Here is a 22,118-nt window from a genome sequence, read left to right on the forward strand (position 1 = left end):
TTCTTCCTAATAACTATAAAATAAAACAAAAAATGCTCCCAAAGATTGACAACTCACCCATTTTTCCCGACGGACGTCTCCTTGGCACAAATGTCTCCGAACTGTATTCTTTTCTCGTTTTCGCCGTCCGCCAGCGTGTCCGTCATGACGAAGTCGTCTCTCGCCCAATCGAAGCGGCCGCCATCTTGCCGCGTTCTGCCGTTCCCAAAATGGCCGCCACTCGAGTTCGCATAGCCGTCAAAGTCGCGGAACTTCGCCGCGTCGGAACTTGAAAGTCGATCGCTTTTGCACTCGACTGTGATCGAAGCGATCGACAAAATCAATATTGTTTTTATGCACACTTTAAAAGTATTTGTTTTCGACGCCATTGTTCAGGAGGCTAAATAGTTTTTGAATTAGTAAATAATTTTACATACATTTATTGCAACAGAGAGGGAAAACATTTACAGGACTTATATATTACACAATGCGTAACATTCACCATTGTGTTTTATGTTTGTTTAAACATGGGCAGAATGGTGAATATTGCACAGGGCACTTAAACCAGCCAATGACAGGTCATAAGCCCAGTTAATGCCTAGACTTCCATATTCCCTTCTCAAAAATGTTTTCCATCTTTGTTGCACAAATTATGATCTAAACAACTCCACAGGGAGGAAATTCAGTCTGTCTATAAATATTTGGCCAAACTCAAAACATTGTCAGGTAAATAATTGCGTTTAACCATAAACCGACTTCTCTATATCTACCGGTTTCGTCAGGACACTAATTTTACTAACAAACAAATACCACTGTATTTATTTATTTATTTTAAAGAAACAAACAGTCGACAGTGATATAATAACATAAAAAAGATACGGTTCAAATACAGACCAGCGAAATTTCTAAATAAAAAATATTCATATTACAACAAAAGAGTGTGTTGATGTGTATTTGTATGATAGTAAGTGTAGAGGTGTGTTTATGTGTATTTGTGTGGGAGTAAATGTCCAAGTGTGTGTAAGTGTGAGCATCATTAAATAGCAAGTGGGATCGTATCGCAGCCAGAAAGAATGAGTCTTAATTTATTTTTAAATAAATTAAGGGGCATGTAAAATATATCAATGGATGAAAAAAAGCTTATAGTTAGAGGAAAGAGTGTTGTGCATAGTTAGTGCTACAGACTGGCAGATGGAATAAATACTTATTTCTTGTCAAGCGAAAGGGGTCATTAAGATTAATTTTGGAGAGTAGATTAAAAGAGTCTACTTTATTATTTAAAAATTTATTTAAATAGCATAATTCAGATATAGTGCGTCTATTTTCAACGATAAAAATCCATTTTGTTTGGCAGATTGGCTGTAAGTACAAAGCGTTTTATTGTTTTTATAATCTAGGTGTTTTAATAATTTTCGTTGAACACTTTCAAACTATGAAGTTTTATACAGGGTGTTCTTTAAACCCTGTGACATCCAAAGCGTTTTATTGTTTTTATAATCTAGGTACTTTTAAAAATTTCGTTCAACATTTTCAATCCTTTCTGTGTTTGTGGGAAAAGTAGACGGTTTTTTCAAAATAACTTTTATAATTAATTTTTGTATTTTTTCAATCGGTAAAATATTTGTTTTAAAAGCACCACCCCATCCGATTATTCCGTACTGTAATATGGATTGGGCGAATGCAAAGTAAATTGGTTTTCATTTTTCGATGGTTAATATATTCCTTAATCTAATAAATACATATTTAAGTTTTCTCAATCTATTTAAAATATTATTTATTTGCTTCTTCCATTTTATATTTTTATCAATTATAATTCCTAAATATTTTATGCTATTTTTTTAGTGATTTGAAGGCAAATGTGAAATGACAGCCGGTTTAGCGCAAAAAAAAACTTTTTCGAAAACTTCAAGCTCTGGCCAAAAGTGGTATCAAATATTTTTTGTTGATATTTTTAGCATTCAGAGAAATCCAAAAGGCAACTTTTTAGACCCCTTTCATTTCGAAATTCGGAAAAAAAAAATATCGACCCACCCTAATGTGCATGCTTCCACTTTCCATTATGTTGTATCCCAACTCAATACAGGGCTCTCGGCCTCATATAGTTTGAGTTACGTTTTTTTTTTTGTAATATGCATGTATTTGTATGAATAAATAAATCAGCCAATGACAGGCCATAAGCCCTGTAAATGCCTAGACTTCCATGTTCCCTTCTCCAAAATGTTTTCCCTCTCTGTTTCCCTCCCTAAGTCGCACACTGTCGGTTTACTTAACTAAGCCCCGTCATTGCGTGCACTTTCGAATTTCATCCAGTAATTTAAAAAAAAAAAAAAAAAAATATTTTTTTTAAATTTTTTAAAAAGTTTTATTCATTTTAAAAAATAAGTAACATACATAATTGTATTTTTGTTCCCGCAAAGCCAAAGCTTGCCTGCGGGTTACATTACATTTTTTTTTTTAATTTATAAGTAAGTACATACATAGTTTAATAATAATTGAAGAATAAAATATATTTATACACTTAAGTTTCACTTGCTGTTTAATAATTTTTTGACTATTTTTTAAATGAAATTAGGTTTTTTTCTTCACGATTTTTGGCTGGTATTAAATTGTACAGTTTTGGTACTACACTACCCATTGTTCTGTCACCATAGTAGTTTTTCTGTCGTGGTACCATCAGCTGCTGTGCCGACACTTGTCGGGTCATGATCTGGTGGTTTATTTTGGATTTAAAATTGCAATCGAGGAAATGATCTGTCATTATCTTATACGGACACTGTTTGTTTATTGGCAAAACGTTAACAAAATCAAATAATATTTTATTGTTGTATTTTGCCTCATTCTTTATTTTTACAGGTACGATGATTTTTAAAATTTGTACCTGTAAGTTCAAGACTCTATCCGTATAAGATTTAAAACTTAAGCTAGGGTTTCCTAGGACAGCGGTGCCCGCATCTTAACGGCCGTAGTGAACGGTGATGCGGTGGACAGCCGTCGTAACGTCGACTTGAGAGTGGTTTCCTAGGGAAACGGTGTTAAATGGTGTTGATAACACCGTTTTCCTAGGAAACCACACTCTAGTCACCGTTACGACGGCTATCTACCGCATCACCGTTCACTACGGCCGTTAAAATACGGGCACCGCTGTCCTAGGAAACCCTAGCTTTAGTCCCCATATTCTTAATCCATATTGAATAATTGGGTCAACTAGCCCCAAGTAACCTAGTCTCAGAACCGGGTATGGCATGTATGGTTTTAAATGGTACATGTGAAGTAGGCAAAATCTTAGCTTATTGCAAACTGTTTTTATCTGTTCTTCCCAATTAAAAGTGGAATCTATAATAATACCTAAATACTTATATTTTGATACGTGATCTATTTTTGTGCATTGATTGATTCTTCATCTCTCTTGAGATATGTGTATGTTTACAAACACTCTCATTACAACGGCCAATTAAAATACTAACCTTCATAGCCCATAGAAATAATTGCTGACCGGGCATAACTCGATGCCTGTTGGAAAAGCGAGCAACTACGAATAACGAGATTTTATTTTCATTACTATTACAACCAGTTCATGGTTTACCTCTTCTGTCTAATTCCGGAAGGACCCTCTTAATTTCCACCCACAATTCCTCTTTCTTCTCCATAGGGGAAATTCAGCCCTACGGGAAATTGGATTATTATTATTATGGATAACATATATGGCGTCATTTTTGTAGTATAATACCTCAAGGGCGCTTTACAAAGTGATTATACAAAGATATATATGTAATTTTAACTTTTTTAATTTAAGAAAACCAATGTACTTTGTCACCACATGCTAAGGATTTATTCAAATGATTTAGGGAGCAAGAGGGTTTTAAGTTTCTTCCGAAACATCACTTCACTCTCACAGTTTCAGACCTCTGCTGGTTTTCTGGTTTATTTACCGTCAACGGACCAATCGACAGAACTAACTTAGAAGAAGCAGAAGAGAATTTGAGACGTCACACGCGGGGTTTTTTCAGAAATACAAAACTTTAAAAAAATCATAGCGCTGGTAATACGATACATATATATTGTTTAATTAATTCTGTTTTATGTTGGTTTAAACATGGGCAGAATGGTGAATGTTGCGCATTGTGTAAAGTGGCTACTTTTAAGTTGGCATTACAGGTCATAAGCCCTGTAAATGCCTAGACTTCCATATTTCCTTCTCAAAATTGTTTTCCCTCTCTGTTGTAACAAATATAAACAGGTATCAATAAAATATCAAAATTAGGCAACTCGGAAATCTTAGAAATTAAAAAAGCGATTCGTAGTAAAAAAAAATATAATGAATAACCAAATAAACAAAATTTCTTTTAGTCCACTCCTGTCTAGTTTTAAAAATCGTATCTATCTCACTACACGCTTTCCATCTTTACAATAACAACATGACAAAAATACCTATTGACTCCATATTTTTCGATATTCGCTAATATTTAGTAATCACTGTTAAAATAAAATAGGAAAAGACTTATTAGTTATACATCATCGTCGGACTCGTGGTGTAGTGGTCAGCGCGTTTGCATCCATGCAAGAGGTCTTGGGTTCGATTCCCAACATGGTTACAACGAAATATTGATTTAAAATTATGTTTTACTCTAGAATATTTTACAGTCCCTGGACTGGCACATGAAGCAGAAGACTAAGTATTTTACCTTCATGTAAAAAAAAAAATTAAGATACACTGCAATCGGAGAATCGATGCAGTGCCCTATGCAACATTAGGTGCGAAAGGGAATGATGATGATGCGTTATATATATCTTGATAAAGAAGCTTGTGTAGTTTTAAAACCAGAAGCACAACTGACTTCAAAAATATCAATACCCTTAAAGCTCTCTTCTGTTCCCTAATTCGCCCGCACCTAGAGTATTCCTCTGTTATCTGGTCTCCATATTATGATGTTCACATCAAAAATATTGAATCAGTTGAACATCTGTTTTGAAGAAAGATAGGCTGGAGGTTGGGCTTATCCAGAGACCAATATACGTAGTTAGTTAGAAATTAGCCTAAATATATCTTCTCTTCAAGACCGTCGAAATAAATCCGACCTTCTAGTCCTATTTGAAATTCTCAACTCAATAAAACTATTTGATCAATAAAATTAAACATCCCAACTAGAAACCTCAGACAAAACTGACTCTTTCATACCGATAACTATAGAACTAACTATGGTTTTCATTCCCCTATGCCCAGAATTCTCAGGTCTGCCAACATACCAGTTTTGATTTTTTTGATAACAAGTTGTCTTCTTACAAACGATCACTAAACCAAATTCAATTATAAACACCTCTATCCCGCTTCCACTCCCACCGAGTCTACTATACACCATTATGTCTTTCTACTTTCCTTTACGATAATTTTCTATGTATAAATGTGTCCTTAAAAAATCCCATTGGGCGTATATACAGGGTGTTCTTTAAACCCTGTCACATCCGAAACCACGATGATCGGTATGGGCAAGAAGACATATTAGCACATTTAAAAAAATATTTAGAACAAAGATTTTTTTTTAAAAATGAAATATTAAAAAAAAAACAAATAGTTGCTTACTTCTGAAGGGGAGAAGTGAGGAGAGCGCGGCGCAGTGTCAGACTCTCCTCTTCCCCCTTCTCGTTTCACCCCTGCAGAAGTAAGCAACCATTGTGTTATTTAAACCCTGTCACATCCGAAACCACGATGATTTGTATGAGCAAGAAGACATATTCGCACATTAAAATATTTTTTTAGGACGAATATTTTTTTTTTTTTTAAATATCAAAAAAAGCAAATGGTTGCTTACTTCTGCAGGGGAGAAGTGAGGGGAGCGCGGTATCAGACTCCCCTCTTCCCCCTTCTCGTTTCACCCCTGCAGAAGAAAGCAACCATTTGCTTTTTGATGTTTTATTTTTATAAATTTTATTCGTTCTAAAAAAATATTTTAATGTGCCAATGTGTCTTCTTGCTCATACTGATCATCGTGGTTTCGGATATGACAGGGTTTAAAGAACACCCTGTATAAATAAATCAATATTTATTTTATTATAATGAATAACCACAAAGTTAGTGTTTCAAATGTTAATTTTATAGACAGAATATTGTTAAGAAAATAATATTTAAAATTTTTGATTTCTGACATAGCTCGTTTTTCCCATTGGCCCATGCGATGCTTGGACGAGTCTGTATTCTGTATTCCGATCTCGGGGCATTCTGTCGGTACACTTTTGACAATTAGTTAGCTATTAGACTCTTGGTAACTCGTCTTGATGAGTTATTTGAAAAATATCCGACAGTGGCTTTCTTTTCCAGTTTTATTTTATTTATTAGCTTCTGCTCAATCAGAAAAAAAAACATTTGTTGCATCTAGTTCGCACTGAGCTTTACTCTACGGCGCATCAGATTTACCCTTTTCTCAATATAATATGGAGACTGAATTACAGATAATTAATTAAAATATTCCATGCGTAGAGCCATTAATATTTCTACTGAAATGTTAATATATTAATTTTTTTTTTCATTTTTATGTATTCATACAAATTTATTTATTTATTTATTTATTAACGGACATTGTCCATGTATACAATTTATAAGGTTTAAATATTAAAATAAAAGAATAGTTTAAAACATTCAAAAAAAGAAAAGAAGCATTGACAAACATAAGGGACATCGAGACAAGATCTGGACTATTTATTTAGTGCTCGTTTAAATCGCTGTAAACTTAAACCAAAAAAGTCCAGATGATCTTGTTTCGAGTTAACAATAAGACAAAGACGGGTCATTGGAGAATTAAGGCCATAGTTTGTTATACACTGATCGATGAACAGTACTTCATTGTTTCTCAATCTACGAGTCGGAGTATTGAATTTTACTTGTCCCAGTAATGATGGAACATCGATTATACCATTTAGTAAGCCGAACATGTGTATGGAGTCAATATTAGTTCTACGTTTTTGTAGACTAGAAATATTGAACATTGACTCTATTTCAGCATAAGAATAATTATTTCTCTCTAGTCCAAGCATCCACGCTATTTTTCGAAGCAAGCGATGTTGGACTGATACAAATACATACATATTACAAAAAAAAACTTATCCCAAACTTTATGGGGCCAAGGGCCCTGTGTTGAGTTGGGATACAACATAATGTAAAGTGGAATCATGTACATTATTGAATAATAGCAAAAATAAAAATAAAAAATTACTTTTACGTAAACATTCATAATATATATTGCAACTAGCTGACCCAACAGACGTTGTCCTGCCCAAACGTTGGCTCGCCTTGGAAAAATATTTTTTATTTATAAATAGGTACCTAGGTACTTGTTTATGGTTGAATTCCAAAACATAAAATAAATATTTTTCAAATATGGCATTCGGTTTGCAAACGTCTAACTCCGGTCTTCTCACTAACAGAGGGGTTTACTTTGGTAGGAATACGATTTTGAAAAATGTATTGAATTTAAAAATCCAGTGAAAAGAAATAAATGGGTAGAAATTATAAGGAATTTAAGGAAAGAATCTGATTGAGATCCACAAAAAATAAATAAACTTAACTAAACATTTAAACACAAACTTTTTTATACACAAAAAACAACATCTTTCCATTTAAATAGGTGCGAAGGTTTTCACGGTCACAGTTATCAATATTACGTATCTTTTTTGGGTAATACCGTGTATGTTGGATTTGATCCGACGTTTCGGCTACCATTGCAGGAGCCATCTTCAGGGAAAACAAAATGAACATGTTTTCCCTGAAGATGGCTCCTGCAATGGTAGCCGAAACGTCGGATCAAATGCAACATACACGGTATTACCCAAAAAATATACGTAATATCTTTCCATTTTTTTGTAAATGCATTCTCCTTGAATGAAACCCTGGTAGATCGATGAATAAAACATTTATGCTCCTTAGTTAATTTTTTAAAATATTAGATTGAAGATTTTAATATCTACGAACACGCACAGCGCAAAGATCTATATTTCTCTGAAAACCGCACGTAAATCGGTTAAGCCGTTTAGAAGGGGTTCAGTGATATCACACGTACAGTATTCGTATTATCCTCGGCTCTACCCGACCGAGTTTTTCCAGGGTATGCTCGGCTACAACAGTTTAGAGACTAGAAGGAATGTGTATTTGACTACACATTTTTATCGATTGTTGCGCGGTATGATCGATAATCCTGAGATTATGATGAGTATTGGTTTGTATGTTCCTGATAATTACCTACGACAGTTTGTTTTATATTCCGATAACCAGGAGCACCCTGCCGTTGTAAGGGCTACCGCTACGCTGAACAACATCGCTCTGGATGTTGATCTGTTCCATGTATCCGAAGGGGTTTTCCGGAGCAGGATTCTCCTACTACTTTGACATGAGTCTCTTTCGTGTATTTTTTTATTTTTTATAATATGTACGTATTGAATATATGTTATCACGTGGGTGAGATTCATCCGGCTGAGCCAAATCACCTACTAGGCAACGCCTGAAAACAATTTTCCAATTTTCATACTTCTTATTTTACCAGGTAGTTAATTCAACAATGTTTGAGTAATAAAGGTTTCAGCTCTTTTACTTTACAAAAGTCAACAGATGGAAGAGTTGAGGAAATGTGGATGTTCAAACATGGGCAGAATGGTGAATGTTACACAGTGTGTAAAGTGGCCACTTAAACCAGCCAATGACAGGTCATAATCCCTGTAAATGCCTAGACTTCCATATTTCCAGGTTGGTCCTGTAAATCGGAATATGAAACACGCTATGCTGACGCTGTCTTTAATTATCAGGAACATACAAACCAATGCTCATCATAATCTCAGAATTATCGATCATACCGCGCAACAATCGATAAAAGGGTGTAGTCAAATACACAGTAAAGTGGCCACTTAAACCAGCCAATGACAGGTCATAAGCCCTGTAAATGCCTAGACTTCCATATTCCCTTCTCAAAAATGTTTTCCCTCTCTGTTGCAATATATTTATAGGTTCATACAGTAGACACTCTTTATAAAATAAATTCTATTATACAAATATATAAAAAATAAAAGAATTTGAAATGAATAAGTCACTCAGATACCAACATAATATTAAAATTCCTAAATTCCACACAAGTCATGGTCAAAATAGCTTTGTCTTCAAAGGTGTAAAAAATTATAATAATCTTCCTAATGAACTAAAAAGTATTAAAAATAATATATCAATATATCAAATCTAGAGAAATTTTTTGAACTCGTGTAAAAATAACATAATTTATTTATTTATTTATTATTCATTATATACATACGGCCTAAGCCAATTACAACAGTTACATGAAGAAACATAAATGCAAGAAACTGAACAAAAAGAACATAAAACCATTTAGCAAAGACAAACAAGGGCAAAACAATAATTGTATACAATAAAATTTTAATTAGTATGAATATATTATTGTTTTATGTTTATTCTTTATATATCCTATGTTTTTCTTTTTCTTTTCATGTACTCGTATTAAAATTATATAAACTCTTATAAATAAACAACTAAAACAGTGTAAGTCACTCTCCAAGCACAAGATTTGGTCTCTTTTTTTGGAGAGTTACAGTGATAAAATTTACTAGATGTGTAAAAGCAGTTATGTTTAGAATTTTACAAAAACTTGTACTTTTCATAAAATTTATGAATAAAAAAAAAAAAAAAAAATAATCATTAGCGCACTAACTTCACGATTTTTCAGGTCAAAAATATTTGGTTTTATCCACATTCATTTTTACATTAAAGTGTAATTACTATGACTTCAAGATTTTATAATATGAACTTGATAGCCGCGTCCCAATTTCAACACTCCGACTTCCGTCGGTACGCGCGAATTATATAATTATAATCATTATTTATAATAGCGAACTTTCAAACTATCACACACGAAAAATTATAATACTCGGTGACCACAGATCGCTTTACCCCTAAAACACGACGGCCGTGGTCGCCGGCCCAATGGCGAAATCAAGAATCTAATAATTATTTGAGTGTTTTCCAACCTGTGGGTCGCGAAGCCTTCGTGAGTGGGTCGCGGGCACAAGCAAGGCAAAAGTAAAAAGTGAGGGATGAAAAACTGGCATCCTGGGGAGGGGGGTAGCGCGATTTGCTCAATCACAGTGGGTCTTGTTCATTTACTGATTTTAAAGAAGGGTTGGATCAAAGTTACTTGACAATTAATTCATAAAAAACCACTACCTTGCATTGACATTAACTCTTAAAAGACTGTGGTAAATAATCCCTTTGCGCGCGGTGGTGTAACATCGTGTTACCACTAGTAAAAGACGGAATACTCTAAAATTCAGGCATTAAAAAAAAATAAAAAAATAGAGGCGTACTGTTTAATAATTCTTTTTCCATAATTTATGCAAATAAAAATAAATATAGCAATGTAAAAAAAATGAGAGATGAACTAAAATGGTTATCTTATGATATTTATACATAAACTTTTTCACGATAAATTACCAAAATATTTTAAGGATAAAGTTGTCTTAAACAAAAATTGTCATGAATATGCTACTAGACAAAAGGATAAAATAAGACTACCATTATTGAAAAGAGCTGAGTCGCAAAATTGTTTGATGTATAAGGGTTTAAAAATGTATGATGAGATGCCTGAATGTATGAAGAATGAAAAGTGTCTGAAAGAATTTAAAAATAAATGTATAAGTTACTGTAAGGAAATGTAAATATATATAGATGATGTAAATGTACATAATAGTTTATATTAGTTTTAATATGAGCTAACTTAAGAAATAAATAAATAAAAATAATAATAAAGATATAATTTTGCCCTGTTGTAGGAAAATAAAATAAAAATCATAAATACGCTTCTCATATTGCGCGCGTGCGTCCCCCATCACAGTCATAAACCGACTGAAGACTGAATCTGTTTTACCCAACACCCGCCACAGAACAGCGTCTCTGTCTTCCTTATTATGACTTCTGTCTTCGTGCTCTCTCTTATAAAAATGTGTTGTTGAATTAGCGGACATTCATTCTTCGCGTAGCAAAGCTTTTTTTTTTTGTATTAACATCCAGCATAATTATACAAATTTTACTTTCAAAATCCGGTGTGAAAATGTCCATTTGAAGATTACAAAAAATACTAGTTTATGGTTTTTAAAAATAAGAGAGATATATCAAATCTTGTGTCCTGTGTCGACTAGTGTGACACCACAGCCACACAAGAGTTAAACAATTGAAATAGACCTAATCGTTTGGAACTAAAATCTCGTGACGGAAACTACGGGGACCATACAAACTGTGCTTCTTAATGTGTTACTCTGAAAGAAAAATCTAAGTAAAGATAAAATATAATATAAAGGAAAGATAATATAGAAGTCTAGGCATCTACAGGGCTTATGACCTGTCATTGGCTGGTTTAAGTGGCCACTTTACACACCGTGTAACATTCACCATTCTGCCCATATTTGAACATGTATATTCCTTCAATTCTTTTATCTGTTGATGTTTGTGAAGTTAAAGAGCTGAAACCTTTATTTATGCGGGTGAGATTCATCTAATTGAATTATTTCACCTACATACTAGGCAATGCTTGAAAATTTTATTTTTTAAATTTCTATACTTCTACATGGACTAGGTGGATTTAACAACAATATTTTGAGTTTGTCTAAATTTAAGTAGACAAGAACCCGCATAAATAAAGGTTACAGCTCTTTAACTTCACAAACATCAACAGATAAAAGAATTGAAGAAATGTAGATGTTCAAATATGGGCAGAATAGTGAATGTTACACAGTATGTAAAGTGGCCATTTAAACCAGCCAAGGACAGGTCATAAGCCCTGTAGATGCCTAGACTTCTATATTATTTTATCTTAAATGTTCTTCATCTCTGTTGTAATATGTTAATGTTAACAGCTCCCCAGGGAGTTGAATCCATTCCTTGTCTACAAAAATTTGGACAAACTCAAAATATTGTCGAATATTTTAATGTTTATTTATATTTTTTATTTCCTTTTTTAATTACTATAAATAAAAAAATACCATATAATCTTTTACAGAATATTTTATTTTCTCCTTATGTTACACAAAAATATTATAACTGTCTATTTATTATAGGAGCAAAAATTCATAATCATTTCTTGTAAACCTACCCACGAACAGGCCGTGCCTTTGTGGGATTTTTGTTTACTATTTTTACTGTTAATATGTATTTCATTGCTATGTAATTATCCTTTATTTTTTAATACTCTGTTTTACCTCTTATGTATATTGTAAAAAAAAAAAAAAAGTTTTTTTTTTTAATATCTGGGTATAATAATCGATCAAAATATTTTATTTTTTTTTAACTTTTTATACATATACATATAAAGGATATGTGTTTGTGTATATTAATGATTAAAGTGTTAAATTTTTTCAACTTTTAATTGTTTATTTATATTTTTTTATTTGCTATGCATTTTTGTTTCAATTTTATATTATTTTGTACACTCGTCAAACACAAGAGCCTGACTCTTTTTCGGCGAAATTTTTGTTACAAAAGCTTAGAGTCTAGCGCAGTTTTTAATGTTATTCAGAAACTAAGGAATAGCCTTTTGAGATTTTAAATTTTTAGTTGAAAATTTGAGTCCGACTCGCTCGAACTTAAATTCCGCACTTTAGGTCAAAGCTTTTGTAGCTTCCATTACGACACTGATAATTGCGTGAAAGTACAATTTAAAAATAATGAATTACAATAAAAATCCCCAAAAAACCATGAACGTCACTTCTCAGGCAACCCTGAATAAAATCCAAATATTCTGAAAGTGATCAGCTTTTATGTTCCCAATCAGCAACATCTACGCCGAGAGGAAAAGTAATTATACCTTTACGCAAACAGCGCACTAAATTCGGCGAACGCGCATTTGCGGTCGCAGGCCCTACGGCATGGAATGCTCTCCCAGCAGAGGTCCGAAACTGTGAGAGTGAAGTGATGTTTCGGAAGAAACTTAAAACCCACTTGCTCCCTAAATCATCTGAATAAATCCTTAGCATGTGGTGACAAAGCACATTGTTTTTCTTAAATTACAAATTAAAAATGTTAAAATCAAATTCATATCTTTATTTAATCACTTTTTAAAGCGCCCTTAGGGTATTATATTATTAAAATGGGGCTTTACAAAAGTTATCCATGATAATAATAACACTTATGTATCGAAGTGGAACATGAAACTGGCAGAGGAAGGATGAAAGCCGAGTGAATGTATGACAGGGTTGCGAATGACGAAATCAGGCGAGAGTGTAAATCTGAGTCAAGTATAATTGATAAGATTAAGAAAGGGTCTCTGAGATGGTTCGGTCACGCAGAACGAATGGACGACGAAAGAATGGTAAAAACAAGTATATATGGCGAAAATGAACGGCAACGTGAGACGAGGACGACCGAGGAAGACGTGGCATGATCAGATAAACCGAAATCTTAAGTCTGGTCATGTCAAAAGCAGACAGAACCGAAGGGCATGTATGACAAGATGTATGAATGTGGAAGAAGCTAGGAATGTATGCCAGGATGGATAGACGTGTGTGGCGGTCCATTCTCTCTGCCTACCCCTACGGGGAAATGGCGTGATGGTAGTATTAGTAGTAATAATTATACTAGAGCGAGATCTCGTGCACTGTTTTACGCACCCAGAAGCCGTACAAATGCAAGTCAGAATTCACCCATTAATAGGGCAATTCGCTTGCTGAATACGGCTTCTGCGGATATCTGCTTTCTATTCATTAACTTCTAACTTATGTTTACCGTCGCATTACGTGATGGGTTTAACAGCTCGTAAAGCAATGCAGACTACAATTAATCAAATAAATAAACGTATTCCTGTATTTTCTCCCAGGATTATGGCACTCGAACGGTGATTTTTTTACACATCACACGGGCGAATCGTCCGAATAAGCGATTATGTACAGCGTACTATTATATTTGACTTTCCGTAATAATATTTTATAGCAATATTTGAGTTTGTCCAAATGTTCGTAGACAAGACTTGATTTTACGCCCTCGGGAGTCATTAAAATTATCAAATTACAACAGGGATGGAGAATACCTAAAATAAGGGCATATGGAAGTCTAGGTATTTACAGGGCTAGTGACCTGTCATTGGCTGGTTTAAGTGGCCACTTTACACACTGTGTAACATTCACCATTCTGCCTATGTTTCCATATTCCCTTATTTAAGGTATTCTCCATCCCTGTTGTAATTTGTTAATCATAATGACTCCCGAGGGGGTAAAATCCAGTCTTTTGTCTACGAACATTTGGGCAAACTCAAATATTGTAAGGAAACCAACTGGTCCAAGAAGAAGTTTAAATATTAAAAAATTGTTTTCAGGCGTTGCCTAGTATGGGAAATAATTCAGTCAGATGAATCTCTTCACAGCAATAAAGGTTTCAGCTCTTTCACTTCACTAAAATTAACGAATGAAAGAATTGAAGAAATATGGATGTTCAAACATAGGCAAAACGGTGAATGTTACACAGTGTGTAGAGTGGCCAATTAAACCAGCCAACGACAGGTCATAAGCCCTGTAAATGCCTAGACTTCCATATTCCCTTAATTTAGGTATTCTCCATCCCTGTTGTAATTTGTAAATATTTTATAGCAACTATGTTTATAAGAAAACAAATAAAATAATGGTTATAAATCACCACCACATCTTCATACAAAAAAAGTGCGCCCAGCGCCCAGCCCGTTCTAAGTGAATGATGAAACTAGCCTATTACTCCAGCTTATTACTCCATACAAAAAAATATACTATATTTTACATCTTTAACCAAGTCGCGGTTTTTTAGTACTAAAACAAGCTTGCAGCTCACAAATATTTGAAACTGGTATTTCGAACAACGGATTTTGGTAGTTTAGGGTTGGAGCTCCTACCCCAGTTAGAGATTAACAGAAGACGAGGTTGCTGTTTGCGTATTTATTACACGGTGAATATGTAGTAAATTGTGTTGGACGATTGTTGCGGCGGTGATGGGCTGAAGGGACTGAGACTGCACTTGAACTACATGCTGGAACTGAACTAGACTGACCGAACTGAACTGCTCTTGTTTGGCTGACTGACGTTGACTGCGTTCTGTGGTCTCTTTATAGGCAACGTTCCTTTGTAGTTCATTTCTTTATGGTAGGGACGATGTGAATGTGCTGCAGAACGATGCTCCCGATTTTATGTGCAATACTGTTTGAGTTGCATAATGTGTTGTATTGGATTCTATGGAAAATGATGACATTGCTTTCTTCAGGTGAAACGTTTTAGCACGTGTGTGTCATCGATTATGGACAAATGAATCCTACAAAGTAATGCGGACTACAATTGTCAAATAAATAAATAAATAAAATATTGATAATGGATATATTATGTTAAAAGTCGGTATAATCGGCGTTCGTACATGAGAAGACGTTTGATTGTAAAGGAAGCTAGGTATTATTCAAAGACACATTTAAGCGGCGTTGTATCATCTCTTCCTACTTCTACGAGGAACGGCGTGATGGTTTTTTGACTTTGTCTACGTTACGCCTCATTCGATTCACAAATGCAGTGCCCTAAGCACCTCTAGTCGCGGAAAGCAGAATTATTGAGTTTGCCGGCCACTTGGTGTAGTGGTCAGCGCGTTTGCCATGCAAGAGTTCTCGGGTTCGATTTTGAATATTTATTTAAAAGGGTGTTTTTACACTAGAATATGTATTTGTCCCCGGACTGGTACCTGGAGCGTAAGACTGATCATCTACCATACCTTAATGTAACAAAAAATATCAAGATACGATGCGATTGGTGAACCAATGCAGTGCCCTATGCATCATTAAGTGCGGAGAGGGAATGATGGTGATTATATATTCCTTTCTCCCTCATTTTTCTACTGTTTCTCCCACAACATAAAATATTTGCATTATCTAATCAGTGCATGTGAGGGTTGCCTACTAAAATGCATGTCGTGTTGGTTTTATATTTTTGTGCAACAACTATGGTGAAGGTGTATAGTGGGTTTTGCATGTTAGTTTGATTGGTGCCCTGACGAAGAGACGGGTACGTCTTAATACGAATCCGGTAGACACGGAAAGGTTGGTAAGTGGTTACATACAAATATTTAATAACATTTAGTTTAACAGTTAGTATTTACCAGTTTGTTCCAAATTATGATTTCGGTGATTTAAAAATCGAACTTCGAACGAAATTAACTTAAAACCAGTTCCAAATTTAAAAAATTAACATATTGCGTTAAATTCCGAACATTTGCACAAAACACAAGTTTTAAATTCAATATTTAAACTTTCACGCCGTCTTTAAGACAAAAATTCTAGTTTTTAAGTGGAATAGTTTAAATTCTAGTTTTTTCACAGTTTCGCGGCTATTTCAATCGGGTTTCGAAGTGTTTTTGATTTTAGAACGCGTCGGTGAACTTTGGCGCCAATTTCACATCTGTAACGCGAGCGGCCCGGGTTATATTTGAATTTGGAATGCCGTCCGGCTGGTGCGGCCGCCTGACAACTACTGAACTTCAACTTGCGGAGAAATGCGAACCGATCATACGATACCACACAGAAACGAAATGCATCCAATACACACGTGGGCACAAGTGTGTGTGTGTGTGTGTGCGTATAGGGTGGGCCAAAACATGCTGTAAGAAATTTATTTTTAAAAAAATAATCAAAAAACAACTCTTGATATTCGGCGAAGAGCGGTTTGATAATTAGATATTTGAATATATTTTTCTTACATACCCTCAAAGATGCTTCTCCGAATATTTTGCGAAAGAACAACTGCGCGTCGGACTGATTAATCCTAACTAAAATCGACAACATCGAGGTGTCGTATTTCCGTTTTCCGCACTCCAAAATTGAACAGATTTTTTCGATTTTTTGAGAAAGAGTATCGAATAGTATCGAGTAGTTGAACTTTTGAAGCTGCGAGAAATCTATTGCCAGCAATGTCGTAAATATGTTTTTACGCGCCAACATTTATTTACTTAAAAATTTAAAAGATCTAGTAAAAGATTAAAGAGTTAACTTTTTTTGAAAAAACACAGCTATAACATTTAAAAATTATGAAAGTAGATTGTACAGAGAAAAATAACATGTATCAATTGTGTAAGGTGAATCAGTGTAAGTGTGACATATAAATTGAAGAGATATTTAAAAATTAATTTTGCATTTTTTTTTACCAAAATTATAATCTATCGACTCAAAATCTAATAACGTTTGTTCTTATTTATGTATTTTTTAACAATTTTGTTAAAATATTGAGAAATCAGTAAAATAACGATAACGAGCGTATAGACACACTTCCCCTCGTTTTACAGTAAGTGTAACTTCTCAGAGTAATAATGCGTACCTAGAGAGAAGCCCTATCACAATGTTTCATAGAACGCAAGCGATGTTGGTATGTTGGCTAGCAAACCAATTGGTGGACATTTTGCATTGCTTTTCGGCATTTATTGTCCCGACACGTGTATTATGTTGCTTAAAAACTTTCCTTATATCAACATATTTACTTCTGATACTATTTTTTCTCAATTCGGGAGATAAATTTGTGAATTAAAGTATGTTTACTGTTGATAATGACAGTTGATTACGGGCAATATGTCGGGGCCGCACTAGGCATCCATATAATATTTGAGTTTTTATCGAGTAGAGATCGATTGAAATTTTGTTCGAAAATAGCAACGTAAACCTTGAAATCGCATCTAAAATGACGTGTCCAAATTTGAGGCCGCTACGACTCGCCATTTCAGAGATGTGACGGACAAACAAACAAACTCAACACAGGACTTTGGTTCAATGGAGTTGGGATTTATGTATCAATAAATATAACATAAATATATTGTGAATAAAGTGAATATATAAAAAAAAATTAACACGAACATGTATTTTCAGTTTTATAAAATAAATATAGGTGAATTATAGAAAAATACATTGGAATGACCCTGCAATAGGTACATATTTAAAAGTAATTACAATGCAAGTTAATATCCATTTGGCAATTCTCGACATCATTGTTTTGCTGCGAACTGTACCTAACTTAATACCCAATAGTCATAGAATGGTTTTCCTACGTTTGGGCTCCTCTCTAGGTACGCATTATTACTCTGAGTGTAACTTAAATAAAATTTCTTTAATATTACCGAGTACAATAAATATGAAAATTCTTTTTTATTCATAATGTAGCATTATTGAAAATTCATTCGTTTTGCTTTTGATATAATGCTCCATTTTAAATCAAATATGGAAATTTATTTTTTTAGCGTTTTGCTAGCAAAACTAGCACTAAAGAAGCGAAGCATTTTGCGACCCACAGAAATGCCACCTATTGAGGAAAATATTAAAATGACTTTATGTTCTTTATAACTAAATAGCGTTTTGAAAAAAATAATCTTTTGATCATGAACATGTTCTTCATCTCTGTTGTAATATGTTCTTCATATCTGTTGTAATATGTTAATATAAACAGCTCCCCGGGGAGTTGAATCCAGTCCTTGTCTACAAAAGTTTGGACAAACTCAAAATATTGTTGATAAATCCACCTGGTCCACGAAGAAGAATAGAAATTTAAAAAAAAATTAATTTCAGGCGTTGCCTAATATGTAGGTGAAATAATTCAATTAGATGAATCTCACCCGCATAAATAAAGGTTTCAGCTCTTTAACTTCACAACCATCAACATATGAAAGAATTGAAGGAATATGGATGTTCAAACACTAGATTAAAAACGAAGGGCTCTCTGTTTGTTCCCTGAATTACAAATTACTTCGGAGAGCGAACATTAAATTGCGTTGTTCCAAGATTGTTCAATGATCTCCCACAAATTATAATTAACGTGAAAGATCTTCAAATAATAAATAAAAAACTGAAGAAATATCTTCTTGATACTTTATAGTTTTTTAGTGCATGTTTATGAATAAATTTGTAAAATATAAATAAAATAAATGTAAATGTGTAAACCTGTCATAAAAAAATGTCTCCCACGGAAAAGTCTTTAAAAGACTTAGTGGGTTACAAATTCTTGTATGTATTTTTAATCGTAAAATAAACGCTGCTCTGCAGCACTGAAACTGAAATATGGGCAGAATGGTGAATGTTACAAAGTGTGTAAAGTGGCCACTTAAACCAGCCATTGCTGCTGTTTTCATTATTATCCATATACGTATATCGTATATGTGTATGTCATCACTGTCATACGTATTATTATATAACTTTTGATTCCATTTTCGACATGTATTATAAATTTTTACTATTTTTATTTTTCCATTATTATTTTGTATATTGTTTTGATTATTTTGCATATTGTTTTGATTACCTGTATATTGTTTTAATATGTAAATAAATATTTTTGATTTATATATCGAAGAGTCCCGACTTAACACGGAATTTTCTAACAAGTCGGGACACAAAAAACATATAATTGTGTCTTTGTAAAATTGTGTATTTTGTGCATTGAATAAATAAATAAAAACATAAAAAAATGACATGTCATAAGCCCTGTAGATGCCTAGACTTCTATATTACCTTCTCTTAAATGTTCTTCATCTCTGTTGCAACAAATTCTAGGTATTAATATTAGGTAGATTAGTTACACTTACACTGATTCACCTTAATCAATAAATAAAAATAGTAATATAGACACGTCAATGGTAAAAATCCAAATTGTGTAAAAAAATCCCTCGACTTTCGAACATTTCACACCCATTTTCAAGAACCAATTATGTGCGAAAGTCGAGAGCCATCTGTAAATGGAATATTAAACATTAAACTGGTAATAATTGTATCTTTTGCATATTGTAAGCCTCTATTTTCTCTAATGGAATTAAATCATAAAATATGTTTTGCTGAAGCAGTTTTGTGGACACCGTGTGTCCGAAGATACATTGTATCTGACTTTGAACACTGTTTTTTTATGGAGACATTTCTAAAAAAACTCGCAGACGAAATTGAGAAATTCGTTTAATGATTTTAATTCAAACTTATCATCATTGGATCATTTGTTGCATAAAAATGTTACAAGTTTTACGCTCCAGAGCCGCGATTATAAAGGCTATCTCCATCGGTACTTACCGAGACGGTATTCTTAACTTCTCTATCTCTATCTACTTCGGTATGTTCTACCGACTTGTCATCTCGACATCACATGATCGAATGCAACCAATGAATGACTCCGAAAATTAATTCCTTAATAAAAACAGTTCTCATTTATATTTTAAATAGGCTTCTGTGATAAAAAGTTTATAAACTCCAATAAATTCCAATTCAAGCAAAAAATGCTCGCTTGAACATGAATTTTATATGACTTTTGACAATTACCAAGACGGTATGCTCAAAGATCGTCTGTATTTATTTACCGAGCGATTACAAAGCCGGCTCCTTTAACGTCTCAATACGTACACTCATTAACTCAATCTCAATTAACTATCGACGTGCTTTAAAACATGCTGAGCATTTGAGCGATCACAATGAACATGCTTAAGTAATTGCAGTCATAAGCCAACGCTTGTGTAATCTCTAAGTCAACGCTCGTGTCGGTTTGTTTTTTTGTTTTCCTCGTAAATAAATACAGTTCACTGGCAAAAAATCGGCGTTTACTAAAAAAAAAAATACAAAATATTGCATTTTCAAAAAAGTAAAGAATATCTAATACAAAAAGTGAAAATTAAATTACAATTACTATGGCGACTGCTTTCTTGTCTTTGGCTTGCCAACCGCCGGCTAAATGCAAATAATAGCGTTATAATTGATAACTTGGGTCTACAGTATTCTATAGTTAAGCGAATTGTACCTGCAGAGATTTACGAACAAAGAAGTAATAATGATCTCCTGTACAAAACAATCAAAACTCTGCCTGTTCGACGACTACTGTGGCTTTGCATCATTTTGGAACAATTTAATAGTAATACATTCAAGTTTCCTCTCAAACATAACCATAATACACGCTTTACGTCTAATGATGGCTTGGTAGTACCAAAAGTATGTAATAAATATGGAAATAGAACTCTCAAATATTTAGTACCTACAATTTTTAATTTATTACCAAAAGAACTTAAATTTAACTCACATTGTAACAAGAGCAAAATAAGATAGTGGCTACTCGATGAAGAGTTTATATATGAATAGTAGCTTAGGTGTAAATATTTTATTTTTTCATATATTTTCTTGTATTTAAAAAATAAATTTATATATTATTATTTGTATAAACATGTTTATTCTGATCTTTCCGGCTGTTAATTTTTATATGTTATTCATTGTTTTTATAAATGTAAATAATATTATTAAGTCAGTATAAATATAATCTTCACCAACAAGCTACCAAAAGTGGCTTGGTGGGATTTTAGTTTTAGTAAAAATATAACAAGTGAAATTTTTTTAAATTGTAAAAATGTATAATTATGCTATTAAATCAAATAAAAAAAAACTGAACAAATAAAAATGGCAGTTTTGGAATATTTTCAATATTTTCACCGGTGAAATTCAAATATGTGATTGCGCAGCAGGATTATACGTCGCGAAACGTAAATATTTTAACATTTAATTTTTTTTTTCATTATATTTAATTTCATGTATTTTTTTCGAACAACAACAGGCCAGGAGACCCAATTACAGTTGTGAATTACATCACAGATCACCCAGGCTTGAGAAAAATCACATTTATTTTTTTGTGTTCTCACCGGGAATCGAACCCGGAACCTTCCATGTGTGAGTGAAGCGTCTTGACCACTACACCACGGAGGCCGCATGTTCTATTGTGATCGCGAATACGATAAACAACCATGGTGAGAAATCGTTATCACGTCGCTTTTTAGCACGTGGATAGTTATTTGTGATTGAGCTACGGGAAGATAGTAAAACAAATGGAAAAAATATAACACCTAAATTTATTTTTATAGTGGCAACATTTTTACGCCTAGATGCTCTTATATGGTAATAGGGCAGAATCTAACCATATTATCTGTGCATCTAGCCCTTCGTTTTTTAAACTGACAGTTATTTTGTTTCTACTAATTTCTCTCTCATATTTAAAATAGGCTTTTAAGAAAAAAAAATGCCACCTCAAAACTGTTAAAAAATATAATTAATTGTAAACAAAGGAAAAACTGCTCGGCAGAACAAAACTTTTGACACTTAATGAGTAGATTACGTGTA

The 22,118-nt window shown here is 33.4% G+C and overlaps 1 protein-coding gene across 3 annotated transcripts in view; it reads right to left on the reverse strand.

The window, feature by feature from the left end:
* LOC148271440 (uncharacterized) overlaps positions 1-16,496 on the reverse strand; it is a 104,353-nt gene extending 87,857 nt beyond the window's left edge. For all 3 annotated transcript variants that reach the window (XM_088241389.1, XM_088241391.1, XM_088241392.1), the window contains exons 1-2: positions 16,112-16,496; positions 58-379 (exon numbers count right to left, since the gene is read on the reverse strand). In XM_088241389.1, the coding sequence (XP_088097515.1) occupies positions 58-368 (311 nt within the window). In that variant the 5' untranslated portion in view covers positions 369-379; positions 16,112-16,496. The remainder of the gene's footprint in view (positions 1-57; positions 380-16,111) is intronic.
* Positions 16,497-22,118: the final 5,622 nt, after the last annotated feature.

Source organism: Micrasema longulum, unplaced genomic scaffold (assembly GCF_059751315.1).
Source record: "Micrasema longulum isolate JH-2025_06_02 unplaced genomic scaffold, ASM5975131v1 h1tg002874l, whole genome shotgun sequence".
Classification (NCBI taxonomy): domain Eukaryota; kingdom Metazoa; phylum Arthropoda; class Insecta; order Trichoptera; family Brachycentridae; genus Micrasema; species Micrasema longulum.